The 27,018-nt window shown below is 46.7% G+C and overlaps 1 protein-coding gene across 5 annotated transcripts in view; it reads left to right on the top strand.

Annotated features, from left to right (window-relative positions):
* The window catches only part of LOC307192695 (serine protease 45-like), a 60,614-nt gene that overhangs the window by 24,754 nt on the left and 8,842 nt on the right, over nucleotides 1-27,018 (top strand). For 2 of the 5 annotated variants that reach the window (XM_079933943.1, XM_079933944.1), the window contains exons 2-6: nucleotides 1,184-1,343; nucleotides 16,398-16,585; nucleotides 17,393-17,655; nucleotides 18,559-18,716; nucleotides 24,782-25,031. In XM_079933943.1, the coding sequence (XP_079790069.1) occupies nucleotides 24,803-25,031 (229 nt within the window). In that variant the 5' untranslated portion in view covers nucleotides 1,184-1,343; nucleotides 16,398-16,585; nucleotides 17,393-17,655; nucleotides 18,559-18,716; nucleotides 24,782-24,802. Of the gene's footprint in view, nucleotides 1-1,183; nucleotides 1,344-3,499; nucleotides 3,627-12,079; nucleotides 12,704-16,397; nucleotides 16,586-17,392; nucleotides 17,656-18,558; nucleotides 18,717-24,781; nucleotides 25,314-27,018 lie in introns of those variants that run through there. The other 3 variants (XM_079933947.1, XM_079933945.1, XM_079933946.1) reach the window with 3 other exon arrangements.

Raw genomic sequence — 27,018 nt, 5'->3', positions numbered from 1 at the left:
TGATCTGTACACACGTAGGTTAAATTTCCAGGAGGCTAGGCAAAAGAACAAAGAACATCTGCCAGGGAACTATAAGGTGAACCAGCCTCAGAGCCCACAAGGCACTAGGAAACATTCCAGTTTCATCCATCCAGAGGGGAGGGACTTCACTGTCTACTCAGGTTATCAGTAGAGACCCTGCAAGGCTCACACCTTAGTATTAAGGCTGAGGTAACCCTAGAGTAAAGGCACACTTAACAGAAGACAGCTGGGTTATCATTCTCTTCCAAAATGTATTTTTCTGGTTGAAGTATATGAAAAAACCTAGTCTCATATAAATATACAGCTGGAAAAGGGAGGAGTATTTTAATAAACTTTTCAAGTAATTGAGGATTTAAAAAAATCATTTTATAATACACCAAAACTTGACAAGTGGTAGTTTTTTGCAATGTGGAATATGAAACTTTTTGAACTTTTTGTACTTATTACATTGAAATCCATTGGTCTACCTTTCACTCCAAATGGATCTTTTGAAGCTATGCATAATTTTGTAAATCATTGAAAAATATTGGTTCACTTAGTTATGCAGAGTTTCCAAATGTTGACACGTTTCATTACACAGTATCAGAAAATCACATTCACTCATATTACCACTACTGTTGTCAGAAAAGTATTTAATTATCGGAAAGCTGTTGAGCTCATGGTAGCAAATATAAATTTTCCAAAATTCAAATTCTCACCTCTAAGCTCAAATTTTATCATTGCCAACAAGTACTGTCAGTTGTTTTCTTCAAAGTTGCAGACTCTAACTTTATTTTTGAGAATATGTCTGCCAAATATGCGTCTAAATAACTGCAGTTTATTAGTCACTCTTGTGAAGGACCATGATGTCCCATGATGAAAGCAGCTAATTCAGCTCACAGCTCAGACAGTTGTACAGCTTGCTTGAGTTAACATCCAACTTCTTTATACAGCAGCAGTGCTTTGTGCATAATTGTCATTTCATTACACACAATCTTAACTGTGGATTAAAGGGTCAGTACTTAATAAAATTAATAATTTTTACTTCTCCATCAAGGACATTTGAAAAGTGAATTTGGACTGATTGATTCCAGGAGTGGGATATCACCCTTGTCATTATGCTACAATATGTAAGACTGTCTGGCTGGAAGACTCACTCTGTGTGTCTTCCTCTCCTTGCTAGCTTTGAAGAAGCAAGCTGCCATGAGTCCTACAGCCAAAGGAAACGAATTCAGGCAACAACTGATCGAGCTTGGAAGCAAACTCTTCTCTATTCGAGTCTCCTGGTGGATGAGAACCCAGCCCTGGCTGACACCTTGATTGCAGCCTTACAGAAGACCCAGGTAAGCTGTACCTTGACTCCTGGCCCCCAGGAACTGTGAGATAATAAACGTCTGTTTCTTTTAAGCCACTGAATTTGTGATTATTTGTTACAAAGCAGAGAAAACTAATACAGAGGCCATTCCCATATGTGATAAAGCCTCTAGCTTCTGTATAATGAAGTTCATGATAGTTCCGGTGGGTCTTTTAATCATGTACCTACTTTGCACCTTCCTGACCAAAAAGCAGGTCCTTATGTCTAAGGTGCTGTTACACAGGATTCCATGATGGTAAGTCAGACCTTCCATGAGTCCACTGATAGTGGTGTCAACAAAGGCATTATAGGCAGGCAATGCTAGCTATATATAGAATATATATGTGTATATATAACCGCTGAGTGTGTATATATAACCCCTGAATAACTAGTGCAACAGTAGTCTACTTTCAGCCGGCACCAAGATTTTGAGCCCATCTGTGAGCCAGGGCCAGGTTTTTTCTTCTTTCATCCGTTGGTCATAGGATACACCCTATCAGGCTATGGGTGTGAACTGATGGAGAATTGTTTCAATTCAATACAAATAAGTGACATGGGGGTCTAGGCCTTTTCTCTGCACAACTTACTTGTGTCTTCAAGACTGCCATGATCCAATCCCAAATGTATCACTTCCAGTGGGTCATGAATTGCCTTTTCCAACTGAGTTTACGACTTAGTGAATTTGGCTAAATTTCCATCTTATGATAGGAGGTGCTGGTCTCTTAGTCATTTAATGTCCCATGGTCTGGCATTTAGTTTCTTTTTAGGATTCAGTAGTGTGCCAGGAATTGCTTTTCAAAGGATATACAGTTTCTTTGCAGCAGAGAGTATGGTCGTGCTCCAGAACTGTAGGGATCTATACTGTGACTCTCTAATTAGGACATAGCAGACTCCTTACAGCATTTTAATTCACCACAGCAAACTCTAGCACCATAGGATTTGCCAGGTCATATAGACCTAGTGACATGGCTGCTTATATCACAGTCTGACTTTGTCTCTTGACGGAGAAACTGCAAAACATTGTGGCTACTTTTATGTATGTCATCTAGGTTAGTCTCCTTTTCTCAAGATTAAAAAATTTTATCCCATTCTTTTTTTGCGATGTAAGGTAATATAGTCACAGGTTCCAGGGATCAGAATGTGGATTTCTTTGGGAAGCCATTATTCTGTCTACTACAAGGTTGTTTCCAAATGTTGGCTAGCATGAATTTAGCCACTGTAAACATTTGTAAATGTATTTGTGTGTGTGTGTTTGTGCATGTGTGTGTGTACATAAATCTTTATTTCTCTGGGATAAATGCCCAGGAGTACAATTACTGAGTCATATAGTAATTGTATGTTTTGTTTTATAAGAAACTGTTGATCCGTTTTCCAAAGTGGCTGTAATATTTTATATTCCTACCACGGTGTATGAGTGATCCAATATCTCTGCATCTGTGTCATTATCGGTGTTGTCATTATTTTTAAATTTTAGCTAGCCTGTTAGATGTGTGGTGATATTTCACTGTGGTTTTAATTTGCATTCCACTAATGGCTCTTTTCACGTGGATGTTGATTTTTTAAAAGATGTCGGTATCATTTCTAACTCAGTGGTTAGTAACATTCAACGCAACATTTATATTGAGGAATTAAAATTTTTACTGCCAACAAGAAGGGGAGGGAAACGCCGGTAAAGGCCTGATGCAGCCCTACAGGGAGTTCCGGGTACATCTCTGTGCGGCGGTGGCGCGGCTGCCACTCTCTGTGGCCAGCGCTCCGAGGCCCCGTCCGGTCCAGGCCCTGAACCTCAGATGACCCCACAGGCGCCGGGGACCAGTTTTCCCGCCCAGCCGTTTCCCGCCAACAGGAGGGCAGGCGCGGAGCCGCCGCGAGGGGGCGCTGCAGAGCGCGGAGGCGACCAGAGGTACCATGGCGTCCCCGGGCGTCCGCCGCAGCGGCGGCGGATCCCTGGGCCTCCTGGTCTGGCTCCTGGTCCTTCAACCTCGGCTCAGTGAGGCCCGGGCGGGCGGGGAGGGGGCGCAGGGCTGTTCGGCGCTGACCTCAGGCTCTCCACCCATCTCGCGGGGCGGCCGCGAGGACGCCAGGGCACGCCCGTGGAAGCTGCCTCCTCGAGGGCTTCCGGGAACTTCGGGGGCCACGGAATCCCGTATGACTGCGGCAGCCCCCGATTTGGTGGCGTTTACCCTAGGTGACTCTGATTCTTACAAGGCTCTGACACCTCCACATACACCAGCACCAGGAGGGACCAAACGACCACAGCTCTTTCCTTCAGGTGATGTTTCCGGGCCAAGCCCTGCGGCAGAGAACTGGCCTGGTCTGAGGGGCATGGGCCCCAGCCCTGGGGGAGGAGGCTCTCAGGGGGACCCTGGGGGGGTCTGAGTGGACCCAACCCTGTCCTTGAGATCTGAGAGGACATGACCGTTTTCTGAGGCGTCTTAGGGGATACAGACCTGCCCTGGGGGTCGGAGGGGACATGGCATTGCTCTGAGGGTTCTGAGACTTCTGAGGATTATCTGGCTCTGGTCGTGGTGGCGTCAGCGGCTTTACTTTCAGTCCTGTCCCTTCATTGACCTGCTCTAGTGTGTGGCCATTGGACTTCAAGGGTAGTTGGCGGAAGGCCGGCCCCAGAGAGGAAGTGGCCTTGGCAAGTCAGCCTGCAGATCAATGATAAACACATATGCGGAGGCTCCCTCATTGCCAGTTGGTGGGTGCTGACCGCGGCCCACTGCGTATTTGGGTGAGTTTTCGGGGTTCCAGGCTTGGGCTTCTGGTCAGGCTGTGTGACCTGGAGCCAGTCCTGACCTCTTCCTGAGCTTCCTCTTCCTCATCTGAAAAAGAGGGTCACAGTCCCTGACTATAGCTCTTCAGGGTACAGTCAGAGGTAGGTGATGTTAGGGCCCTTGGTAGCCTGGAAAGTCAAAATGCAAAATCAAGTTCAAAACTACTTTTTTTAACCCTGTGCTGAGTAGCCTTCAAGCCAAGTGGCAAGAAGCGGGGAGAGGTGCAAGTTGGGAAACAGTGTGTGGGCAGAGACTTGTAAGAGGGAATATTTACGGGGAATAGAATGTAGCTGACCAATTTGGCTAGCTCAGTGGTCTCAAATTTAGTGAGCATGGGAACACCTGCAGAGCTTGTTGAAACAATAATTGCCCGTCCCCAACCGCAGAGTTTCTGATTCAGTAGGTTAGGAGTGGGACCTGAGAATTTGCATCTCTGACAAGCTCCCAGCTGACGCTGATGCTGCTCATCTGGGGACCAAACGTTGAGAATCACTGGATAGAGTGGCCAGGGGTCCAGGAAGGGATGTGGTCGGGAGGGAGGGAGGGAAGTGACCGATAAGTGGCTTTGGAGATAGGACCAGGCTGGGAAGAACCTAGAAGATGTGGAAGGGGAGTGTAGAGCCTCGAAGATCTCTCTGCAGCCATGTGGAATACACAGTGAAGATGGGAGACATACGCTTGATGCATACCTCCAAAATGGCAATCAAGGTCCCAGTCCGAGACATGGTTATCCACAAATATTTTAATCCTATTGGAACAGTGGGAAATGACGTTGCCCTTGCTCTGCTTGCCTTCCCTGTGAATTTCTCCTCGAACATCCAAACTGTGTGCCTCCCTGAAAAGGCTTTCATGGTCCAAGCTGGTACAGAGTGCTGGGTGACTGGCTGGGGAAAACTAGGTGAAAGAGGTGAGACTGTGAAGCAAGATGGCAGCAAACTCGGGCCAGGGAAGGGGCTGCCTGGTGCCCTGGTGTTGGCCTACAAGCTAAAGGGAGAGACAGGGAGGCAATTTTCTAGCAAGTGGGTAAGGGAGGAGGGTGGAGAAGATGCTGGTGGGAGTAATTTGATGGTTTTACAAATTTTTATTAGTATGTCAGGACCTGGGGTCTTGAGTGACAAGCAAAGTGGGTTCTCTCTAGGGTGGATTTAAACTCAGGAGGTGTTGATTTGTCTGCTAATCTGAGCTGTCCCAAACTGAAAGTACCTGCCTCGGTGGATAGGGAGCTTTCTGTGAGTGAGAAGAGTCCAGAGAACTCCTCTGGATGAAAACTGTGGAGCCTCCTATCCCTGGGGCGAGACTGGATTTGGTACCTTTGGGGCATTGCCTGTCTGAGATTCTGATCCCGCTCTAAACTAAAGATGCTTTTCTGAGGTACAGGACATCACCATGTCCACATCTGACTCAGCTGTCTGGGTTGGGAGAAGGTCCCCTGCTGCCCAGTGCGGATGCATCTGAGTGTCCAGCCTCTGCCACACAAGCCCTCCTGGGGCAACTCAGTCTAGGAATCCCCTTCCCAGTGCTCCAGTGTCCACATTAAGGCTCAAGTTGTGTTGAGGCATTAAGGAGTGTGGAGATTTCAGTTGTCAACTGAATAAATGCTTGGAGAGTCTCTTGTGTGTTCTGAAGCTCTGCTCTCCTGGCGGTTGTGGGGTTGCACATAACATACTCTAGAGAACTAGTTTTTCACTTAGCCGAGGGAGCTTGCATGGATTCCATTACTCTCTAGAAAGTGTGAGATGAGGAGCCTGACTATCTGGATAGAAGTCTGATGGATGTCTTAGGCAGTGGGTCCAGCGGCCTGTGCTCCTCTTGTAGGTATCAGCATCGCTATAACTGGGGGTATTGCAGTTGAGTCTGGCAGCCTCTGTAGACAAGAACAGGGGAGCAGAGGGCAGAGACTGGGGCATGGCCCACTCACACAGCCTCGTACCTCTCGTGCTGCCCCGTAACAGGAATGCCTGGAGGAGACCCCATGGGCTTGGTGTCAAGACACTTAGAGCCCAAAGAGCTGAGGTCCCACAGGGGAGGGTAGGAGGAAGGGCCTGGCTGTGTGTGTGTGTGTGTGTGTGTGTGTGTTGCTTCTTTGTCCCTATCAGTAGACCTAGTGTCCCATAGTCACCTGGACTGGTTGCTGATCTTCCCCCAGCCTCTGCCTCCTGCCCACCCATCCTTCCTTGGTCAGTGTTCAGGCTTCCAGATATCAGTGGACCTCAGAGAGCCATGTGTGATAGTCCCACGTGCTGCCTGAGGGAGGCTGGGGCGGGACACTCTGCTTTTCACGCCCCAGCTGGTTATAGTTAATCCTAGTAAAGTCTAGTACCGTCCTTTTACAGAAATGCACAGTTGGGCAGACTTGGAGGCCGGAGTTTGGCTACATACCACTCTCACGTGCAGCTTTCTTTCAGAACAAGCTACCTTGTTCTTTTCTGTGATGTTCTCTTGCTGAGAATGTCAGTATGGCTTCTCATTTCCCTTTCTCTTCCTCCTCACTGACCAAGACTCAGTATCAGCATTGAGTCCTCCCCAGAGCATCTCCTGTGGACTACCCTGGCCTGTGTAATGTGCTTTCTCTGGGCCCCCCTGACTCTGTTGGTCCTGGGCCGGTTCCTGTCTCTTGTTTCCACTGGGTGACATTTTGTACTCAAGGTTAAGAAACTCTGTGTCATCATTCTCTACCTTCCCCCCTCCAACTCCAGGTTTGGGATAGAGCATGATTTCAGGAAATATTTGGTGAATGAGTGAATGAATGGAAAAGTGAATACTCACATCTCCTCTGTCACCTTACTCCTTTCTCTCAGGGCCCTCTCAGCTCATTGCTCTGTCCCCCTTTTACTTTCCAGGTTGACTTGTCCAGGAGGGAAAATCCCACCTGGGAAGCAGGTGTTACAGCCCCTGCTGTAGGAGAAGTCCCAAGCTTTGGGAAGTTCATGGTGCTAGCCTGGGTGCACTTTGGTGTGCTGATACTTGAACGTGCTTTTTGTGGTGGGGGAAAGGATTTGAGTTCAAGCAGCTTAGATATTGAGAATTAGCCTCTGGCTCCAAGAAAAGTCAGGCCTGGCCTCTCAGAAACCCGAACAGCAACCTCCAACTGAATGGTAGCCATTTTTATCCTCTCCGGCCAATATTTATGGAGTACTTTTTGTGAATGGGGCACTGGGCTGTGGCCGTAAAGATGTGGAGCTCAGGTGGGAGGGCAGAAGTGGTCATTAGGATGACCCTCTGGTGAGGGGCTTGGCGGCTGGGTAGAACCGCCCTCTGAAAGAGCTAGGTAACACAGGGAGAGGAGGAGGTTGAGACGCAGGCAGTGCGTTCTAGTAAAAATACTGGCCTTCAAAGGACAAGGACACAAAGCCCAACAAAAAACGCTGGGGGTTTCAAGTCATAAGGAGTAGTGAAGCGTACCAATGTGAGTTTCTAATGCCCAAATTGTGGTTTGAAATATGATTTTCCACCCAAAGAAACCAGGGCTTCTTGGAGAACCAGCTTGAAAAATGTCCAGGTGTGGGCCAGGAAATGTATAAATTCAGCCTGAAATTTCCTGTCACACCAGATGGTGAGGAAGTTCTCCAAATGACTAGGATCATGTCAAAAGGACTCAGGGGCTGATTGGTACAGGTACCCTGTAGTGAAGTGTGGCATTTCTGCTAAATCCCACTTGCAGAAAAGTCACACCTATTCCCCAGCATCTGTGAATACCGACTCACAGCTACCTTGCTTGCAAAAACTCAGCTGCAGAAACAGATTCACTCAAGATGACACCCCTTCACAGGGAGTAGCCCATAGTAAATGACTGGCAAGCAGGGATAGGAAGGCCCAGCCTCTTTGCCTCCTTTTGGGATGACTTGGAAGGGCTTCTTTAGGGTCAGCTGAGACCGCAGTTGCAACTGCATGGCAGCTCAGCTTCTCCCATTGCCAAGTTCTGCCTCACATGCTCCCTGCCAGGTGTGAGTCCTCCCAAGAGCACTCCTCAACAAACCCTTGCATACAGGTCTCTCTCAGAGTCTGTTTCCAGGGAACCGATCTATGACACTTGGCCTGGCCAAGGTAAGACAGTCTGACTTTCAGTAAGTGTTTGTTACCTATTGCTGTGTGACAAACCACCCTAAGACCTGGTGGCCAAAATCACCAGGGTTTCTTGTGGTTGATATGTTCTATGAAGTAGCTCTGAGCACTGATTAGCTGACACTGAACAGTTGCTTCTCAGGGAAATGCAGGATTAGACTCCTGGGAACCTCTGATCACAACATTTTCATCAAGTGATCAATATGGAACCTTATTTTATGTTTCTTTTTGGTTAAAAACACCTTATTTAATGTACTCTGTTGATTCAGTATCATTGAACTCATGGCCAACAGCAGTGTAATTCATGCCTGTAAGAAGCAGACCTAACCCATCTGTTTTCTCTGCAACGCGCATCCCAGGCTGGAGTCCTCAGGAGCACTAGACAGCACTCCAGCAATATGCGTGGGGCCTTTTTAAGCAGTGAAATGACCAACAAAAAGCACAGAAGTGCAAAAATATGGCACTGAATAGACTGGGAATAGGACATCTGTTTACAATATGAGAGCTGAAACGAGAAGGCGCAGCAACATCTTCTCTGACCTCAGCTGAGAAAATTGCTTGCATTGTTTCTACTGAGAAATGTCCTGTCGTTTTTATCTTCCTCCTCTTACTTTTTCGTTGGTTTTGAGCAATTTGATTACCTTATACTTTGGTCTCATTTTCTTCATATTTCTTTGTTTGGTGTTCATTGAGCTTATTGGGTCTCTGGAGTTACAGTTTTTATCAAATTTGGAAAATATTTGCCATTTTTCTTTAAATATTTTTGTCCCTTCTGCCCTGCAACACTTTGGAAGTCCAGTGACACATATATTAGGCCCCAGCTCACAATTCTCTGTTTCTTTATGCTCTCTTACCTGTATTTCATTTTGGATTTTTTTAAAAAAAAATTGTCATGTCTTTGAGTTCCCTAATCACTTCTTCTAAACGTTTATTATAGTGTTAATCCCATCATCAGTATATGTTTCTCATCTCACACATGGTAGTTTTCATATCTAGAGTTTGATTGGGGTCCTTTTACATCTTCAGTATGTCTACTTAATTGTTTGAGTGTGTATGTATGACTGCAGTTCTAATGGCTGTTTTACTATTCTTGCCTGTGCATTTAACATTTGTGTCAGTTCTGGGTTAATTGTGATGGATTGATTATTCGCTTTATGGGTTGTATTTTCATGCTTCTTGAATGGTGGGTATTAGTGATTAGATAATCCTTTAGATAATCCTCTTAGATTAGATAATCCTCTAATCCTTTCAAGAGGTTGTTTCTCTGGCTTCAGGTATCTTCTTCTTCTTCTTTTTTTTTTTTTTTTTTTTGACGTCTTTATTGGAGTATAATTGCTTTACAATGTTGTGTTAGTTTCTGCTGTGTAACAAAGTGAATCAGCTATATGTATACATACATCCCCATATCTCCTCCCTCTTGCGTCTCCCTCCCACCCTCCCTATCCCACCCCTCTAGGTGGTCACAAAGCACCAAGCTGATCTCCCTGTGCTATGCAGCTGCTTCCCACTAGCTATCTGTTTTACATTTGGTAGTGTATATATGTCAATGCTACTCTCTCACTTTGTCCCAGCTTACCCTACCCCGTCCTGGTGTCCTCAAGTCCATTCTCTACGTCTGCATCTTTATTCCTGTCCTGCCCCTAGGTCCATCAAAACCATTTTTTTTTTTTAGATTCCATATATATATGTGTTAGCATACGGCATTTGTTTTTCTCTTTCTGACTTACTTCACTCTGTATGACAGACTCTAGGTCCATCCACCTCACTACAAATAACTCAATTTCCTTTCTTTTTATGGCTAATATTCCATTGTATATATGTGTCCCATCTTCTTTATCCATTCATCTGTCGATGAACACTTAGGTTGCTTCCATGTCCTGGTTATTGTAAACAGTGCTGCAGTGAACATTGTGGTACATGTCTCTTTTTTAATTATGATTTTCTCAAGGTATATGCCCAGTAGTGGGATTGCTGGGTCGTATGGTAGTTCTATTTTTATTTTTTTAAGGAACCTCCATACTGTTCTTCATAATGGCTGTATCAATTTACATTCCCACCAACAGTGCAAGAAGGTTCCCTTTTCTCCACGCCCTCTCCAGCATTTATTGTTTATAGATTTTTTGATGATGGCCATTCTGACTGGTGTGAGGTGATACCTCACTGTGTTGGCTTTTTTTTTTTAACATCTTTATTGGAGTATAATAGCTTTACAATGTTGTGTTAGTTTCTGCTGTATAACAAAGTGAATCAACTATATGTATACATATATCCTCATATCCCCTCCCTCTTGCATCTCCTTCTCACCCTCCCTATCCCACCCCTCTAGGTGGTCACAAAGCACCAAGCCAATCGCCGTGTGCTATGCAGCTGCTTCCCACTAGCTATGTATTTTACATTCAGTAGTGTATATATGTCAATGCTACTGTCTCACTTCGTCCCAGCTTACCCTTCTCCCTCCCTGTGTCCTCAAGTCCATTCTCTACATCTGCATCTTTATTCCTGTCCTTGATTTGCATTTCTCTAATGATTAGTGATGTTGAGCATCCTTTCATGTGTTTGTTGCCATCTGTATGTCTTCTTTGGAAAAATGTCTATTTAAGTCTTCTGCCCATTTTTGGATTGGGTTGTTTATTTTTTTGATATTGAGCTGTATGAGCTGCTTGTATATTTTGGAGATTAATCCTTTGTCAGTTGCTTCATTTGCAAATATTTTCTCCCATTCTGAGGCATGTCTTTTCGTCTTGTTTATGGTTTCCTTTGCTGTGCAAACGCCTTTAAATTTCATTAGGTCCCATTTGTTAATTTTTGTTTTTATTTCCATTTCTCTAGGAGGTGGGTCAAAAAGGATCTTGCTGTGATTTATGTCATAGAGTGTTCTGCCTATGTTTTCCTCTAAGAGTTTTATAGTGTCTGGCCTTACATTTAGGTCTTTAATCCATTCTGAGTTTATTTTTGTGTACGATGTTAGGAAGTGTTCTAATTTCATTCTTTTACATGTAGCTGTCCAGTTTTCCCAGCACCACTTATTGAAGAGGCTGTCCTTTCTCCGTTGTATATTCTTGCTTCCTTTATCAAAGATGAGGTGACCATATGTGCATGGGTTTATCTCTGGGCTTTCTATCCTGTTCCATTGATCTATATTTCTGTTTTTGTGTCAGTACCATACTGTTTCTTTTTCTTCTTTTATATATTCTCTTTTTAAAAAAAATTATTTAACTTATTTATTTTTGACTGCATTTGGTCTTCATTGCTGTGCATGGGCTTTCTCTAGTTGTGGCGAGTGGGGGCTACTCTTCGTTGCCGTGCACGGGCTTCTCGTTGAGGTGGCTTCTCTTGTTGTGGAGCACGGGCTCTAGGCATGCGGGCTTCAGTAGTTGTGGCACGCGGGCTCAGTAGTTGTGACTCACAGGCTTAGCTGCTCCACGGCATGTGGAATCTTCCCAGACCAGGGCTTGAACCCATGTCCCCTGCATTGGCAGGCGGATTCTTAACCACTGCACCACCAGGGAAGTCCCCATACTGTCTTGATTACTGTAGCTTTGTAGTATAGTCTGAAGTCAGGGAGCCTGATTCCTCCAGCTCCATTTTTCTTTCTCAAGATCGCTTTGGCTATTTGGGGTCTTTTGTGTTTCCATACAAATTGTAAATTTTTTCGTTCTAGTTCTGTGAAAAATGCCATTGGTAGTTTGATAGCGATTGCGTTGTATCTGTAGATTGCTTTGGGTCATATAGTCATTTTCACAATGTTGATTCTTCCAATCCAAGAACGTGGTATATCTCTCCATCTGTTTGTATCATCTTTAATTTCTTTCATCTGTGTCTTATAGTTTTCTGCATGCAGGTCTTTTGTCTCCTTAGGTAGGTTTATTCCTAGGTATTTTATTCTTTTTGTTGCCATGGTAAATGGGAGTGTTTCCTTAATTTCTCTTTCAGTATTTTCATCATTAGTATATAGGAATGCAAGAGATTTCTGTGCATTAATTTTTTTTTTTTTTGCGGTATGCGGGCCTCTCACTGTTGTGGCCTCTCCCGTTGCGGAGCACAGGCTCTGGACGTGCAGGCCCAGTGGCCATGGCTCACGGGCCCAGCTGTGGTGTGGGATCTTCCCAGACCGGGGCATGAACCCGTGTCCTCTGCATCAGCAGGCGGACTCTCAACCACTGTGCCACCAGGGAAGCCCCTCTGCATTAATTTTGTATCCTGCTAGTTTACCAAATTCATTGATTAGCTGTAGTAGTTTTCTGGTAGCATCTCTAGGATTCTCTATGTATAGTATCATGTCATCTGCAAACAGTGACAGCTTTACTTCTTTTCTGATTTGGATTCCTTTTTTTTCTTTTTCTTCTCAGATTGCTGTGGCTAAAACTTCCAAAACTATGTTGAATAACAGTGGTGGGAGTGGACAACCTTGTCTTGCTCCTGGTCTTATAGGAAATGGTTTCAGTTTTTCACCATTGAGAATGATGTTGGCTGTGGGTTTGTCATATATGGCCTTTATTATGTTGAGGTAAGTTCCCTCTATGCCTACTTTCTGGAGGGTTTTTATCATAAATAGGTGTTGAATTTTTTCAAAAGCTTTTTCTGCATCTATTGAGATGATCATATGGTTTTTCTCCTTCGATTTGTTAATATGGTTTATCACATTGATTGATTTGTGTATATTGAAGAATCCTTGCATTCCTGGGATAAACCCCACTTGATCATGGTGTATGATCCTTTTAATATGCTGTTGGATTCTGTTTGATAGTATTTTGTTGAGGATTTTTACATCTATGGTCATCAGTGATATTGGCCTGTAGTTTTCTTTCTTTGTGGCATCTTTGTCTGTCTTTGGTATCAGGGTGATGGTGGCCTCGTAGAATGAGTTTGTGAGTGTTCCTCCCTCTGCTCTATTTTGGAAGAGTTTGAGAAGGATAGGTGTTAGCTCTTCTCTAAATGTTTGATAGTATTCATTCAGGTAGCTTCTTCGCATACATGTACTGATCAGTGCTCAGTCCAGCACTCAAGGGGGCACCTCCACTGATCTCTGGAGTTCTCTCTCTGTGTAACTTCCCACTCCTGTATTGTCTGAAAAGCTGCCTTGGTGTGCGCAGCCTCTCAGCTTCACCTGCTCGCCTCAGGGAGCCTGCTGGGTTCTGCCTAGGCCCTCTCTCTCTGCACTGCAGCCTCAAAACCCTCTCAGGCAGTAAACAGAGGCAAAAGTAGGGCTCACTCAGTCAATCAACAGTCTGTCCTTTGTGGCCTGGTGTCCAGTATCTTCAAAAGTGTTGTTTCATACTTTTGTCAGTTTTGGTTGTTTCAGGTAGGAAGGGCAATGCCTATTAGTCTATCTTGGCCATAGGAGAAGTCAGCATATGCAGTTAATAGGATTCTTTAAGAACTAAAAAAAAAAGCCTGAGGGACTTCCCTGGTGGTCCAGTGGTTAAGACTTTGCCTTCCATTGCAGGGGGTGTGGGTTCCATCCCTGGTCGGGGGGCTAAGATCCTCCATGCCTCGTGGCCAAAAAACCAAAACATAAAACAGAAGCAGTATTGTAACAAATTCAATAAAGACTTTAAAAATGGTCCACATCAAAAAATCTTAAAAAAAAAGTTAAAAATGTCTGTCATATCTTTAAGTTGCTTCCCTTTTTTCATTCTGTAATTTGGTTTTTCTTTTGTAGCATTTTATTCAGTCTTCCTAAAATGTCTCTTATTAAACTTTTCAAAGACCACAGTTCAGATTATGTCAATCCTCTCTCTAATCTTTCTCTATTTTATTGATTCCTGCTCATGTTTCCCATTATTTCCTCCTTTCTCCCAAACTCTTTCATTGAGTTTACTCCATTATCTTTTCTACATTTTGAGTTGAACTCATTTTTTATCAGTTTTCTTTATTTTCTGATATAGTCAAAGCTATAAATTACTTTCTGGGACTACTATGGCTGTATCAGATACAATTTCATAGGTAGTGCTTTCATTGGCATTGATCTGTAAAAAGTCATATTTCCCTCATGATTTCCTTTTTTTTAAAGATTTTTTTGATGTGGACCATTTTTAAAGTCTTTATTGAATTTGTTACAATATTGCTTATGTTTTATATTTTGGTTTCTTGGCTGCAAAGCATGTGGGATCTTAGCTGTCTGACCAGGGATCAAAGCTGCATCCCATAGGGGTAAGACAGGAATAAAGACACAGACCTACTGGAGAACGGACTTGAGGATATGGGGAGGGGGAAAGGTGAGCTGTGACAAAGCGAGAGAGAGTCATGGACATATATACACTAACAAACGTAAGGTAGATAGCTAGTGGGAAGCAGCCGCATAGCACAGGGATATCAGCTCGGTGCTTTGTGACCGCCTGGAGGGGTGGGATAGGGAAGGTGGGAGGGAGGGAGACGCAAGAGGGAAGAGATATGGGAACATATGTATAACTGATTCACTTTGTTATAAAGCAGAAACTAACACACACACACACACACACACACACACACACACACACACACACACACACACAGCTGCATCCCATGCATTGGATGGCGAAGGCTTAACCACTGCGCCACCAGGGAAGTCACATGATTTCCTTTTTAAAGGAGGACCATTGTCTAGGGTTTTGGCTTTGTTTCAGAAAAATGGGATTTTTAAAAAGTTGTTCTTTTTTCTAATAAATTTATTTATTTATTTATTTATGGCTGCGTTGGGTCTTCATTGTGGTGTGTGGGCTTCTCAGTGCGGCGGCTCCTCTTCTTGCAGAGCATGGGCTCTAGGCACACAGGATTCAGTAGCTGTGGCTCAGTAGTTGCTTGTGGGCTCAGAAGTTGTGGCTCATGGGCTCTAGAGTGCAGGCTTAGCCGTTGTGGTGCACGGGTTTAGTTGCTCTGCGGCATTTGGGATCTTCCTGGACCAGGGCTCGAACCCATGTCCCTTGCATTGACAGGCGGAGTCTTAACCACTGGGCCACCAGGGAAATCCCCAAAGTTGATTTTAATGTTATTGACGTGCGGCTCATGAACAGAATGTGTATCACATTGATTACTTGAGATATTGGTTTTCCTTAGGGCCTTGATTCTAAAAGTTCCCTGTGTGTTCAATGAGTGTTTTCTGTTGGTAGTTGTAAAATTCATCATAGTGCTGTTAGGTGTAGATGATCAGGTGTGAGAATCAAATAGTCTATATTTTTGCTTAATTTTGCCTATATAAGTTGTCAGCTTCCTCAGAAGAGCATATCAGAAACTCCAGTTTCCCATAAATTGGTCCTCTTTGCTTTTACCTTTAAAGCCTTGTCATTGCATTTTCTCCTTCATGTCTTCTTCTTGCTATATCTAACTTCTTCTGTCCCTTATACAATCTTTGCTTTAAATGCTATGATTTAATAACCAAATTGCAATCCTAGCTTTATTTTTGCACCAGTGTGACCTGGCATTTCACTTTAAGTTCCTTTATTTCCCATGTATCTGTATCTCTCTGTTGTAAATTTGTCTCTTCAGAGAGTCTATTTCTGGACTTTGCCTTTTCGTCCAACATGAAAGTCCTTATGTTGTTTGGTATGTTCAACTCATTCAGGCTTATTGCAGATGCTACTGCCGTTTTGTCCTGTATTTTCTATTTACCATACTTTCCTTTGTTTTTCTTTTATCTTTCATTGGGCAGATTGCATTTCTTTTTCTTTTATTTATATATATATATTTAAGGGCTCCGGTGATTAGATCACACTGAGGTATATAATCCAGAATATCTCTACTACAAAGTGGAGAAATTACTTACAAGTTCAAGGGCCTTAAGAACATGACCTAGAATAGGTTTGGTTGAATATGCATGAGGTGAAGATCTTGGGATTCGTCCCTGGCCCAGTGTTCCTGCCAACAGGAGGGCAGGCACGGAGCCGCGGCGAGGGGGCGCCGCAGAGCGTGGAGGCGACCAGAGGTGCCATGGCGTCCCCGGGCGTACCCCGCAGCGGCGGCCGATCCCTGGGCCTCCTGGTCTGGCTCCTGGTCCTTCAGCCTCTGCTCAGTGAGGCCCGGGCAAGCAGGAAAAAGAGAAGGCTGGGCTGGGCTGCTTGTCTGGGTCGGGGGGGGGGGGTTGTGGGTAATGGGGTTTGGCAGGTGGGTCTTGGGGGATGGAAGGTGGGGTTTGAGGGTGAGTAGGGTGCGATGGGAAGAGGCCAGTGATGTGCGGGGTGCAGTCCAGTCAGCTCCTCTTCTCATTGTTCTTTCATCTTATCCAGGTGAGGGTGACGGACCCAAGGAGGATCCTGCAGTGAGCCCGGCAATCCAGGAGGCCCCCTCAGCTTGAGGACACCTAAAATCCTGAAGATTCCAGTACCCACTGTGTCTCTTGTGCCGCCCACACCCCCAGTGGGAGACACTTTGAAATCATTACAGGACACTGTATTTGGATGCTTGCCTCCTCAAGGTACTGCTTCTGTACGGGACTGTACAGGCCCGCCTGGGATCTAATGGGGAACACGGCCTGGCTGGGGGGTTGAAGGGTCAGACTATCCTGGTGGAATTGAGAGTAAACCTGGCTCTGCCCTGGGGCAGGGTGGAGTTGGTGTACGTGGGGCTAGTGGAGGTGGTGGAGGACGTGGAGGTGGAGGTGGTGGAGGTGCTGGTAGAGGAGGCGGAGGTGGAGGAGGAGGTGGCGGTGGGGGAGGTAGTGGAAGGGAGGTAGCAGCTTCACCTCCAGTCCTCTTTTTACTGAGCCAAGGAGCATGTGCCCATCAGATTATTAGGATAGTTGATGGAATGGCAGCCCCAGAGAGAAAGTGGCCCTGGCCGGTGAGCCTGCAAATCAGAAATGTCCAGAAATGTTGAGGTTCCCTCATTACCCCACCGTGGGTGCTGACTGCAGCTCACTGTGTAAAAGGGTGAGAATTTGGGGTGGTGGGATTGGGCTGCTGGTCAGCCTGTCTCCCTACCTGAGCTTTCCTTTCCTCACCTTAAAACAAGGCCAAAGCCCCTGGTTTGTGCTCACTGCGAATGAAACATGAGTTTTGCATTTCTACCAAGGTCCCAGGTACTGCTCTGGTGGTCCCGGGACCTCACTTGGAGAAGCACTAGCTCGGGTGGTTAGGGGTCTGTGGAGGGGATGTGGTTTAGAGGGAGAAAATGGCTGATGGCTGGTGTAGGAGATGGGCACAGGCTGGGAAGAACCTGGAAGGGGTGGAGGGGAGTGTAGACCCTCCAGCATCTCTCTCAGGTGCATGTTGTCTTCCCACAGCTATAAGGACCTTACAGTGAAGATGGGAAACACATTTTTATATTCGGATTGCCTAAGTGCAGCGGTCGTTCCAGTTCAAGACATCATTTGGCGTAGGGATTTTAATGCGAGCCTTATCACTAACGACATTGCCCTTCTTCAGCTGGCCAACTCTGTGAATTATTCTTCGTACATCCAGCCAGTGTGCCTCCCTGAAAAGAAGTTGGACGTGAAAGCTGAGACACAGTGCTGGGCAACTGGATGGGGCTGAACTTTAGAATTCGGTGAGACTGGCAGGCAGGATCTGAGGGGGGCAGCCTGGTGCCGTGGGGTTGGCCTGCAGGCTGAAGGGAGGGACAGGGAGGCTGATTCTCTAACAGGTGGGCAAGGGGGCAGGTGGAGAGGATGCTGCCTGGGAGTGATTGAAGTGCAGTAGGAATTTCTATTGTTATGTTAGGACCTGGAGGGTTGGGTCCAGGTATTATGGGTTCTCTCCAGGGTGGATTTCAGCTCCAGGGTGATGAGCTGTCTGCCACTCAGAGCTGTCCTTCTCTGGAATTACCTGGCAGGGGGCAGGGAGCTTCCTGTACCCGGGATGTAGGTCTAGCCAGAGCAGGCCTGTTGGTGAGTCTGTAAGGCCTCCTGTGTGGGAAGAGGCTGGTTGGGTACCTTTGGGCACTACCTGTCCTGGAGTCTGTGACCCTTCCCTGTACAGGCACCTGTCACTGTTACTATTGATACTCGGAGTGACAGACACTTGCTTTTGTATCAGGCTGGTAAGCCCTTGCCTCTTTCTGTCCTGATGTGTTCCTCCTTTTGATTTGGCTTTGCTTCTTACCTCCTCTGTTCCCCATGTCAGCATTTGGCCTCAGGTCCTTCTTTGTCAAATGAGACAATACCCACTGTCCTTCCTTTCTCTAAGGGGGCAACAGAGTGTGAATGTGCTGATCAAGACCCAGAATACAGGACTTCCTTGGTGGTTCAGTGGATAAGACTCCATGCATCCACTGCAGGGGGCGCGGGTTCGATCCCTGGTTGGGGAACTAAGATCCCGCGTGCTGCGCGGTGTGGCCAAAAAACAAACAAACAAACAAAAGTTAAAAAAATAAAAAGACCCAGAATGGGATCTGGGGGCGCCTGTTCTATTCTACTCATGCAATCCTTTTACTTGAGTTGTCTCCCTGTAGCCACATCACTGCCACGTGTTCTTCAGGAGACTGAGCAAATCATTCTTCACCACAAGGAATGTAATCAGAAGATACAGACACAGTTAGGAGTCCATCGCCAAGTAGTTGGAAGAGGGGTGATCTGTGGCTATCACGAAAAGATTAAAAGTCCCTGCAAGGTGAGTTCATGGGTCCCTGGCCACCTCTGCCATGAGGTTGTCCCCTCAAAGTTTCCTCATTCCCCAGTGGCGGAGCCTGGGTTATTTGCCCCCTTCTCTTTCAGCCTTTAATTAAGGATATTCAGGGGAGAACCCCTCAGGATGCCCCTGAGCTGGCCTGGCCCGTTCCTTCAATAGGGAGCAGCCCTCGCATCCTGGGTGTGCTGCCAGGGTGTGGTGAAGTTGGGGGTGATGATGATAATGTAAGTTCCTATAATTGAGTTCCCTCTATGGCGACTTAACTGTGCCAGTGTGAGCATTCACCCACATTAGCTCAGTTACCCAGCTCACAACCCTGCAGCATAATTATACATATTATTATACAGATGTGGTCCCTACAAGACGTAAGTTCAAGGTCCCCCTGGGAGTGCCTGGGCCCACAGTCTCCCCTTTGCACCAAGCAGCCTTTCTGAGCAGGGGGCATCTGAGCCAGGTCTTAGAGGATGAGTATTTGGAGTCTTGGAAAGAGGAGAACATCACTGTTGGAGAGGGAACAGCAAGTACAGAGGCTCAGAGTTCTGAAGAACATGTCATGTTTAGGGAATATGTTTCAGGTCTGGAGCAATGAGGTGGCAAATATGGCCAGAGAAGGTGATTGAAATCAGAATATGTGTGGCCTGCAATGCTGTGTTATGTTTCTCGTTCCTGTCCATGCAGGACTGTAGGCCAGGAGTTTGTTTTCACCATGTAGGCAATGGTGTTGAGCCCCAGGCAGGACCTGGGCTGGTGGGGAGGTGAAGGGGTTGTGTTTGAGGTTGAGTCATCAGTTCTTGGTGACTGACTGCATGTGAGGGTGCGGGTGAGGGAGAGCTTGAGGAGGACTCTGAGTTTCTGACTGAGCTGGTAGATGGGGGCCACCAGAACAGTTTTGGGAAAGGATGTGCAGCGTGTGTGAGGTGGGGTTTAGCATGACTGGTTGTGTTTGGAGAGAAGGGGAACTGGTGAGAGGATGCTATTGGCTATGTGGGTTTAGGGGCAGGGAGAGATTTCAGGGTAGATGTGATGATTTTGAGTCCCCATGCAGAAATGATACTCAAAGTATTTTACCGCTGTGGAGGCCTAGGACTGACTAGTTGGAATTGACTCTGACCTTAGAGTTGGAGAGGGGCTCTGAAAGCTGCACACAGTGCCAGGGGATGCCCCTTTAGTTGCTGGCTGTTGGGAGGTTTGGAGAGGGTCATGGGGAAGGGGTCAGGCAGTGAAGGATTAGGGTCACTGAAAGAGAATTTGAGTATATCCTGGCAGGACTGATGTACAGGGCTTACTGGCTTTATAGCTCCTGTGGTCCCTGAGCACCTGGGAAGGAGTAGTATTTCTCAGATGGTGTTAAAGTTTCCAACTCTCAAATCTCATTCACAGAAACCTGGGCCTGGTGGGTACCTGCGAAAGGACCTAGGTGCCTATCTCCCTAGTGCCTTGCTAGCAATCAGCCTGCTCTGATGATGATCCCCTTCCATTCCTGTGTTTGTTTCTTCTTTTTCTCCAGGGAGATTCTGGAGGTCCCCTGGTCTGTCAGTTTACTGACTCATGGGTCCAGGGGGGGATTGTGAGCTGGGGTGTTCACTATGGTCACATAGAATTGCCTGCAGTTTATACAGAAGTTAGTTACTACAAAGACTGGGTCATTGATCACATCATTAAGGTGTCCTCTTGTGGCTCAGCAGGGTTCTTTATCCTAACGCTGTGTCTGGTGCTGCCTCTGGGCATCCTGGCGACCCCGTGATCACCCTGGCCCACACTCCCTCCTGTTTCTGAGTCTCACACTAGCTGTGTATCTGACCTTCCACTCCTACTCAATGCACTTTCCTCAAACCTGTTTGGGATTCACTGACCCTGTGGAGATCCACATGACAGAGAGTGGCAGCAAGAAAGGAACCCTGGGAGTTTTCCAGTCTGGTGCTCAAGGAACCGGACTCATCCACACCTACACCATGACTGTGCTCCACATGCTGGAAACAAGTCGGTGAAACCATCCCAACTGGGTGGCCAGTGACTTGCCAGGTGATGCTTCATGATGCTTCAGCCACATCTTGGAGAACATCTAGCAAAGAAGGGACATCATCACTGGTGAAACAGCGTTAGACCTGACACTTTATCAAACCAGTCCACTTGGTGATCGTTGGGAGAGAGTGAGGAGGCATCACCATGTCCACATCTGACTCAGCTGTCTGGGTTGGGAGAAGGTCCCCGGCTGCCCAGTGCGGATGCATCTGTGAATGTCCAGCGTCTGCCACACAAGCCCTGCTGGGGCAACTCAGTCTAGGAACCCCCTTCCCAGTGCTCCAGTGGCCACATTCAGGCTCACCCCAAGTTGTGTTGAGGCAGTTATGGAGTATGGAGATTTCTGATGTCAACTGAATAAATGTTTGGTTTGTTCTTTTGTGTTCTTATGGTCTGCTCTCCTTGGGACCGTGGGGTTGCATATAACATGCTCTGTAGAAAGCAATTTTCTCATTTGGCTTAGAAACTATTCATGGTTCTTATTAAGCCCTAGAGGGAGAGGTGAGTCTAAACCTGCTCATTTGTGAGTCTAAGGATGGTTTTAGCCAGCTGGGTCCTGCTCCCTGTACTCCTGTTATAGTCATCAGCATGTCTGCGGGGAGATTTGTAGCCTAATTTCGTAGCCTTTATAGCTCAGAGTAGAGAATCAAGATAGACTGGAACTAGGAGTAAGTAAAATTAGGGCATGAGCAATATTATTCCTCCTCCCCTGCTTCTACTTGCTGCTCACCTCCACTCTTACCAAAGATTGCATTTCCACAGGGAGAATTATATGAGAAATTCCCTATATTAGGTACTGGCTCTTTACCATTTTTCTAGGACAGAGTATCCCAGAGTCTCTGTGTCTTGCTGGTGATTTATTCCCTCTCAATCTCCTGTCACCTGCCCTTCCAGGGGTCAGCATTTCAGCTCCCAGATATCCATGGGCTTCAGAGTGCAGTCTGTCTCATGTGTTGCCCGAGGAAGGCTGGGGTTGAGAGACTGGGAACTTACATGAAATACAGTCTATTAATAAGTATCGAGCCAGCTGCTTTAAGAAGCCACTGAAAATCAAAACAGTGTGGTAGGGACACAAAAAGAGACATATGGATCAATGGAACAGTATAGAGAGCCCAGAAACAAACCCACACATGTATGTTCAATTATTCTTCGACAAAAGAGGCAAGAATATACAATGGGAAAGAGTCTCTTCAGCAAGTTGTGTTGGGAAAGTTGGACAGCCGCATGTAAATCAATGAAGTTAGAACACACCCTCACACTATACACAAAAATAAACGCAAAATGGCTTAAAGGGGACTTCCCTGGTAGTCCAGTGTAAAGAATCCGCCTTCCAATGCAGGAGATGTGGGTTCGATCCCTGGTCAGGGAACTAAGATCCCACATGCAGTGGGGCAACTAAGCCCTTGCGCCACAACTACCGAACTTGCGTGCTTCAACTAGAGAGCCTGTGTGCCACAAACTACAGAGAGCCCATGCACTCTGGAACCCACACACCACAACTACAGAGCCCACATTCCTTGGAGCCTGTGTGCCACAACTAGAGAGAAGCCTACGTGCTGCTGTGAAAGATCCCACATACCTCAACAAAGATCCCATGTACCACAACTAAGACCTGACGAGGCCAAAAATAAATAAATTAAATAATAAATCTTTAAAAATATGGCTTAAAGACTTAAATATAAGACATGACACCATAAAACTCCTAGAAGAGAAAATAGGCAAAACTTTCTGACATAAATCATACCAACTTTTACTTAGGTCAGTCTCCCAAGGCAATAGAAATAAAAACAAAAATAAACAAATGGGACCTAATCAAATTTACAAGCTTTTGTACAGCAAAGGAAACCATAAACAAAGGAAAAGAGGACCTAGTGACTGGGAGAATATATTTGGAAATGATGCGACTGACAAGGGCTTAATTACAAAAATATAAAAACAGCTCATACAACTCAACAGCAAAAAAACGAACAACCCAATCGAAAAACGGGCAGAAGACCTAAATAGACATTTCTCCAAAGAAGACATACAGATGGCCAACAGGCACATGAAAAGATGCTCAACATCACTAATTAGTATAGAAGTGCAAATCAGAACTACAATGAGGTATCACCTCACACCAGCCAGAATGGCGATCATCAAAAAATCTACAAATAACAAATGCTGGAGAGGGTGTAGAGAAAAGGGAACCCTCCTACACTGTTGGTGGGAATGTAAATTGGTGCAGCCACTATGGAAAACAGTATGGAGATTCCTCAAAAAGCTAAAAATAGAGTTCCCATATCATTCAGCACTCCCACTTCTGGACATATATCTGGACAAAACTATAATTCAAAAAGATACATGCGGACTTCCCTGGTGGCACAGTGGTTAAGAATCCGCCTGCCATTGCAGGGGACATGGGTTCGATCCCTGGTCCGGAAAGATCCCACATGAAATGGAGCAACTAAACCCGTGCGCCGCAACTACTGAGCCTGTGCTCTAGAGCCCATGAGCCACAACTACTGAGCCCACGTACCACAACTACTGAAGCCCGTGTGCCTAGAGCCTGTGCTCTGCAACAAGACAAACCACCACAATGAGAAGCCCGTGCACCGCAACGAAGAGTAGCCTCCGCTCGCTGCAACTAGAAAAAGCCTGCGTGCAGCAATGAAGACCCAATGCAGCCAAAAAAAAAAAGATACACGCACCCCCTATGTTACGAGCAGCACTATTCACAATAGCCAAGACATGGAAACAACCTAAATATCCATTGACAGATGAATGGATAAAGATGTGGTACATATATATAAAGGAATACCACTCAGCCATAAAAAAGAATGGAACAATGCCATTTGCAGCAACATGGATGGACCTAGAGGTTATCATACTAAGTGAAGTAAGTCAGAAAGAGAAAGACAAATACCATATGATATCAGTTATATGTGGAATCTAAAATATGACACAAATGAACTTATCTACGAAACAGAAACAGGCTCACAGACATAGAGAACAGACTTGTGGTTGCCCAGGTGGGGAGGGGGAAGGATGGATTGGGAGTTTGGGATTAGCAGATGCCAACTATTATATATAGAATGGATAAACAGTAAGGTCCTATTGTATAGCACAGGGAACTATATTCAATATACTGTGATAAAACATAATGGAAAAGAATGTGAAAAAGAATATCTATACCTATATAACTGAATCACTTTGCTGTACTGTAGAAACTGACACAACATTGTAAATCGACTATACTTCAATAAAATAAATTTTTAAAAAAGAAGCCACTGAGTATTTATGGGTTAAAAATAAATTTAACTTCTTGTTCCTGTATCATCCCTATCAGGTGTTCTTGATCAGCAGGTGGCTTTTCTCCATCTTCTAGCTCCACTTAACCCTGTAGTTCATGCTTCCCTACCTCAGAATTCCCTGGAGGGCTTTTTAAACTACAGATCACTGATTCTACTCCCAGAGTTTTCAATCCTATAAGTCTGGGGTGGGTCCTGAGAAGGTACAACTCTAACAAGTTCCCAGGTGATGCTGGTGCTGCTCTGCAGACCACACTTGGAGAACCATTGCTCTGCATTAACACAAGTAGAGAAGTGAACCTCCTCTCTACTGCCTTGGCATGGAAGTGGCATCTGTAACCTCTCCTCACCTCCTATTGGTACAACTCATCATCTGGACCACTTTAGATGCTAGGGTGGGGAATGTGGTCCCCAGATCTGGATCCCTCACACTGGACAGGAGCAGCAGGAATCTTGGTTGTCAGCTCCCAATCTTGGACACACTGAGCAGATCCAAAGACCACATTCTTCTACAAAAACCCTGTGAAAGCCCAAGAAATGGTGGTTTTTGCCACTATTTCTTTCAGTTTCCACCATCCCACTGACGGTTCGTGGAAGAAGATAAATGCCTTTCCTTTGAGTTCTCCCCCAAGACTCTTTGTTCATCTTAGGTCCAGCTTAAATGTCACTTTTGTAAAGACATCCTCCCTGATTCCCTAGCCTTACTGTTCTTTCCTTGTGCTTTCTACACCTTTTCAGATTCTCAAATCAATGTAAATTATGAAGCTCTCCCGTGCACGAAGCCCAGGGAAACAAGGTTATGATCAGAGGCTGGGCGACAAGGTGCCAACACTAGTCCAGGGATTTGGATGTGCCTTCACCGGCCAGGTTTTGGGGGACAGTCACCCACTTAAGGCACTTGGGGGTACTTCCATGGGACTGGCCACCACAGAGGCAATGACAAGCCCCGGGCTCTGCAGTCATCTTCAAGGAACCCGCACGAGGTGGGGTAAGTGCAGAGGAACGTTCAGCGTTCCAGGGGCACCGTCACAGGTCCGCGACGTCATCACGTGCCGGAGGGGCTGTCACGTGCCGGAACTCCATCACGTGCGTCACGTGCGGGAGACGTAGTCGCGGCGTCCGGGGCTACTGCGAGCCGTTCCTGCTGCCGCTAGCGGACGCCTCAGGGGCCTCATGGCCGCATCGTTGACCTGCCTCAGCGCTGGGCCTGCAGCCTCAAGGCCCTCGGGCTGGAGCTGCCACCTCCTGGTGCTGATGCTGCTGAACTCCGGTGAGGCGGCGCCTGCTCTGCGCCGCTCCCGTTCTGGGTCCTTCTTCCCCGACGCCGCCACCCCCCCCCCCCCCCGCCCCGCCAAAACCCACACTCGAGGCCGGGACAGGCCTCGCGGCGCCCACCCGCAGCCCCTTCTCCTCTGCTACCCCTCCGGGCATCTCCCAGGGCGGTTCCGGGGATCCCAGACTCCCGTGCTCTCAGCTTCCGCCCTGAGACCCGCCAGCCCTGTAGCTTCCTGGGGCCTTGTGGTGCGAGGGGCATCCCAGCGTTTCCTCCTGGAGGCGTGGATGTCGCGGCTGAGACCCGAACCACCCTCTTGACGGCATCCTCAGGGCTCATCTTCCCACGCAGCAGGGCAGTGCTGGAGACCCCGCTCCGGGTAGGCGGTCCGGGCCAAACTCATGGTCTCCAAACACTTAGACGAATGTTCCTCACCTCACTTGCTTCCCAGACCCTCAGCTCCTACCGAGGGTGCCTCTCTAGCAGCGGCTTCCTTCCCTCAGGAAACGCATGCCCTCAGGCACTGTCCCCTTGACTCCCTCAGCCCGGGGACCCCTCCAAACCTGACAACTCAGTGCCACCCGCTCCCCTTTCCTTAGGAATCAGAGACAGACCTCCTGTTCAAGGTCAGGCTGCTCACCCCTGCTCTGGACTCAGGGCCCTTCCTGTGCTCTCATCGATCTCTATCCTCTCCCTTTCTATTTGCTGTGTTTCTTCACCCTATCTCTTCCCCTCGCTGCCACATTTCTCAAAATAAGTTTTCACTTCATGTTTCCTTCAGGTGCTTCCTCACTTTTCACTTAACCCTTAGCCCATTCCTGGCATGCCTCTGTCCTAACATCCCTAACCTTTCTGCTCCTCCCTCTTTTTTCATTTTCTCTAGTCCCTTGGCTTCTCTCAGCCTATGTCTCCTAATTCTCCTCTACCTCAGGGTGACTCCCTTGCCCTTCTGTGTCCCTCCCAGGCCACCCATGCTCTGTTCATCCCTGACGTATTGGTGTTCCCTAAGATGCTGTCTGGGTTCCTTCTTCACTGCTCCCTGGGTGAGCTCACTTGCTCTGGGCATTGAGCTGCCACGTATGTGATGCTGCCTCGCAAAACAATGTGCATGGATGTGCAGCCGCCTACTGGACATCTGTACCTGGATGACCTAGAGCCATCTCAACTCCTTGGGTTCCAAAGTTGAGGCCCTCTTCTTCCTATAAACTGGGTTCTCTTACTCAGTGGATAGTAGTCACTCTTCTCTAAAATCAGAAACTGGGGGGTCATCCTAGATTCAGCCTTCTCCCTCAGTCCCACATCCAGCTCACCAAGTGTGTTCTCACTGCCACTTCTTCATTCAGCCCTCATTTCTTGCCTGGGTTCTGCAGAGCCTATCACTCAGGCTTCTTGGCCTGGCTTATGAAGGCACTCGTGATGACCCCTGACTTTCTTCCCCGGGCATCATTTCTTGTCATCGTGGGCCTTGCCCTTTATCCTCTGGAGTCTCCACCTTATGGTGTTTCTTTCATAAAGAATGTCATCACTTTTCATTTCTGTTTTACCTTCTCATCCTTAAGATCTGGCACAATAACCCCTCTTCCTAGAAGCCTCCCTGTCCACCACTTCTTTTGGGCTTACCTGACACCTGTGGCCTTGTCCCCACATTGATCGCACATGGGTGATTGTGTGTTTACTTATGTCTCCTCTGCTGGGCAACCTG

This window comes from Stenella coeruleoalba, assembly GCF_951394435.1.
Source record: "Stenella coeruleoalba genome assembly, chromosome: 10".
NCBI classification, from domain to species: Eukaryota; Metazoa; Chordata; class Mammalia; order Artiodactyla; family Delphinidae; genus Stenella; species Stenella coeruleoalba.
Note: the sequence above shows the minus strand (reverse complement) of the source record. Positions and strands in the feature narration are given on the sequence as shown.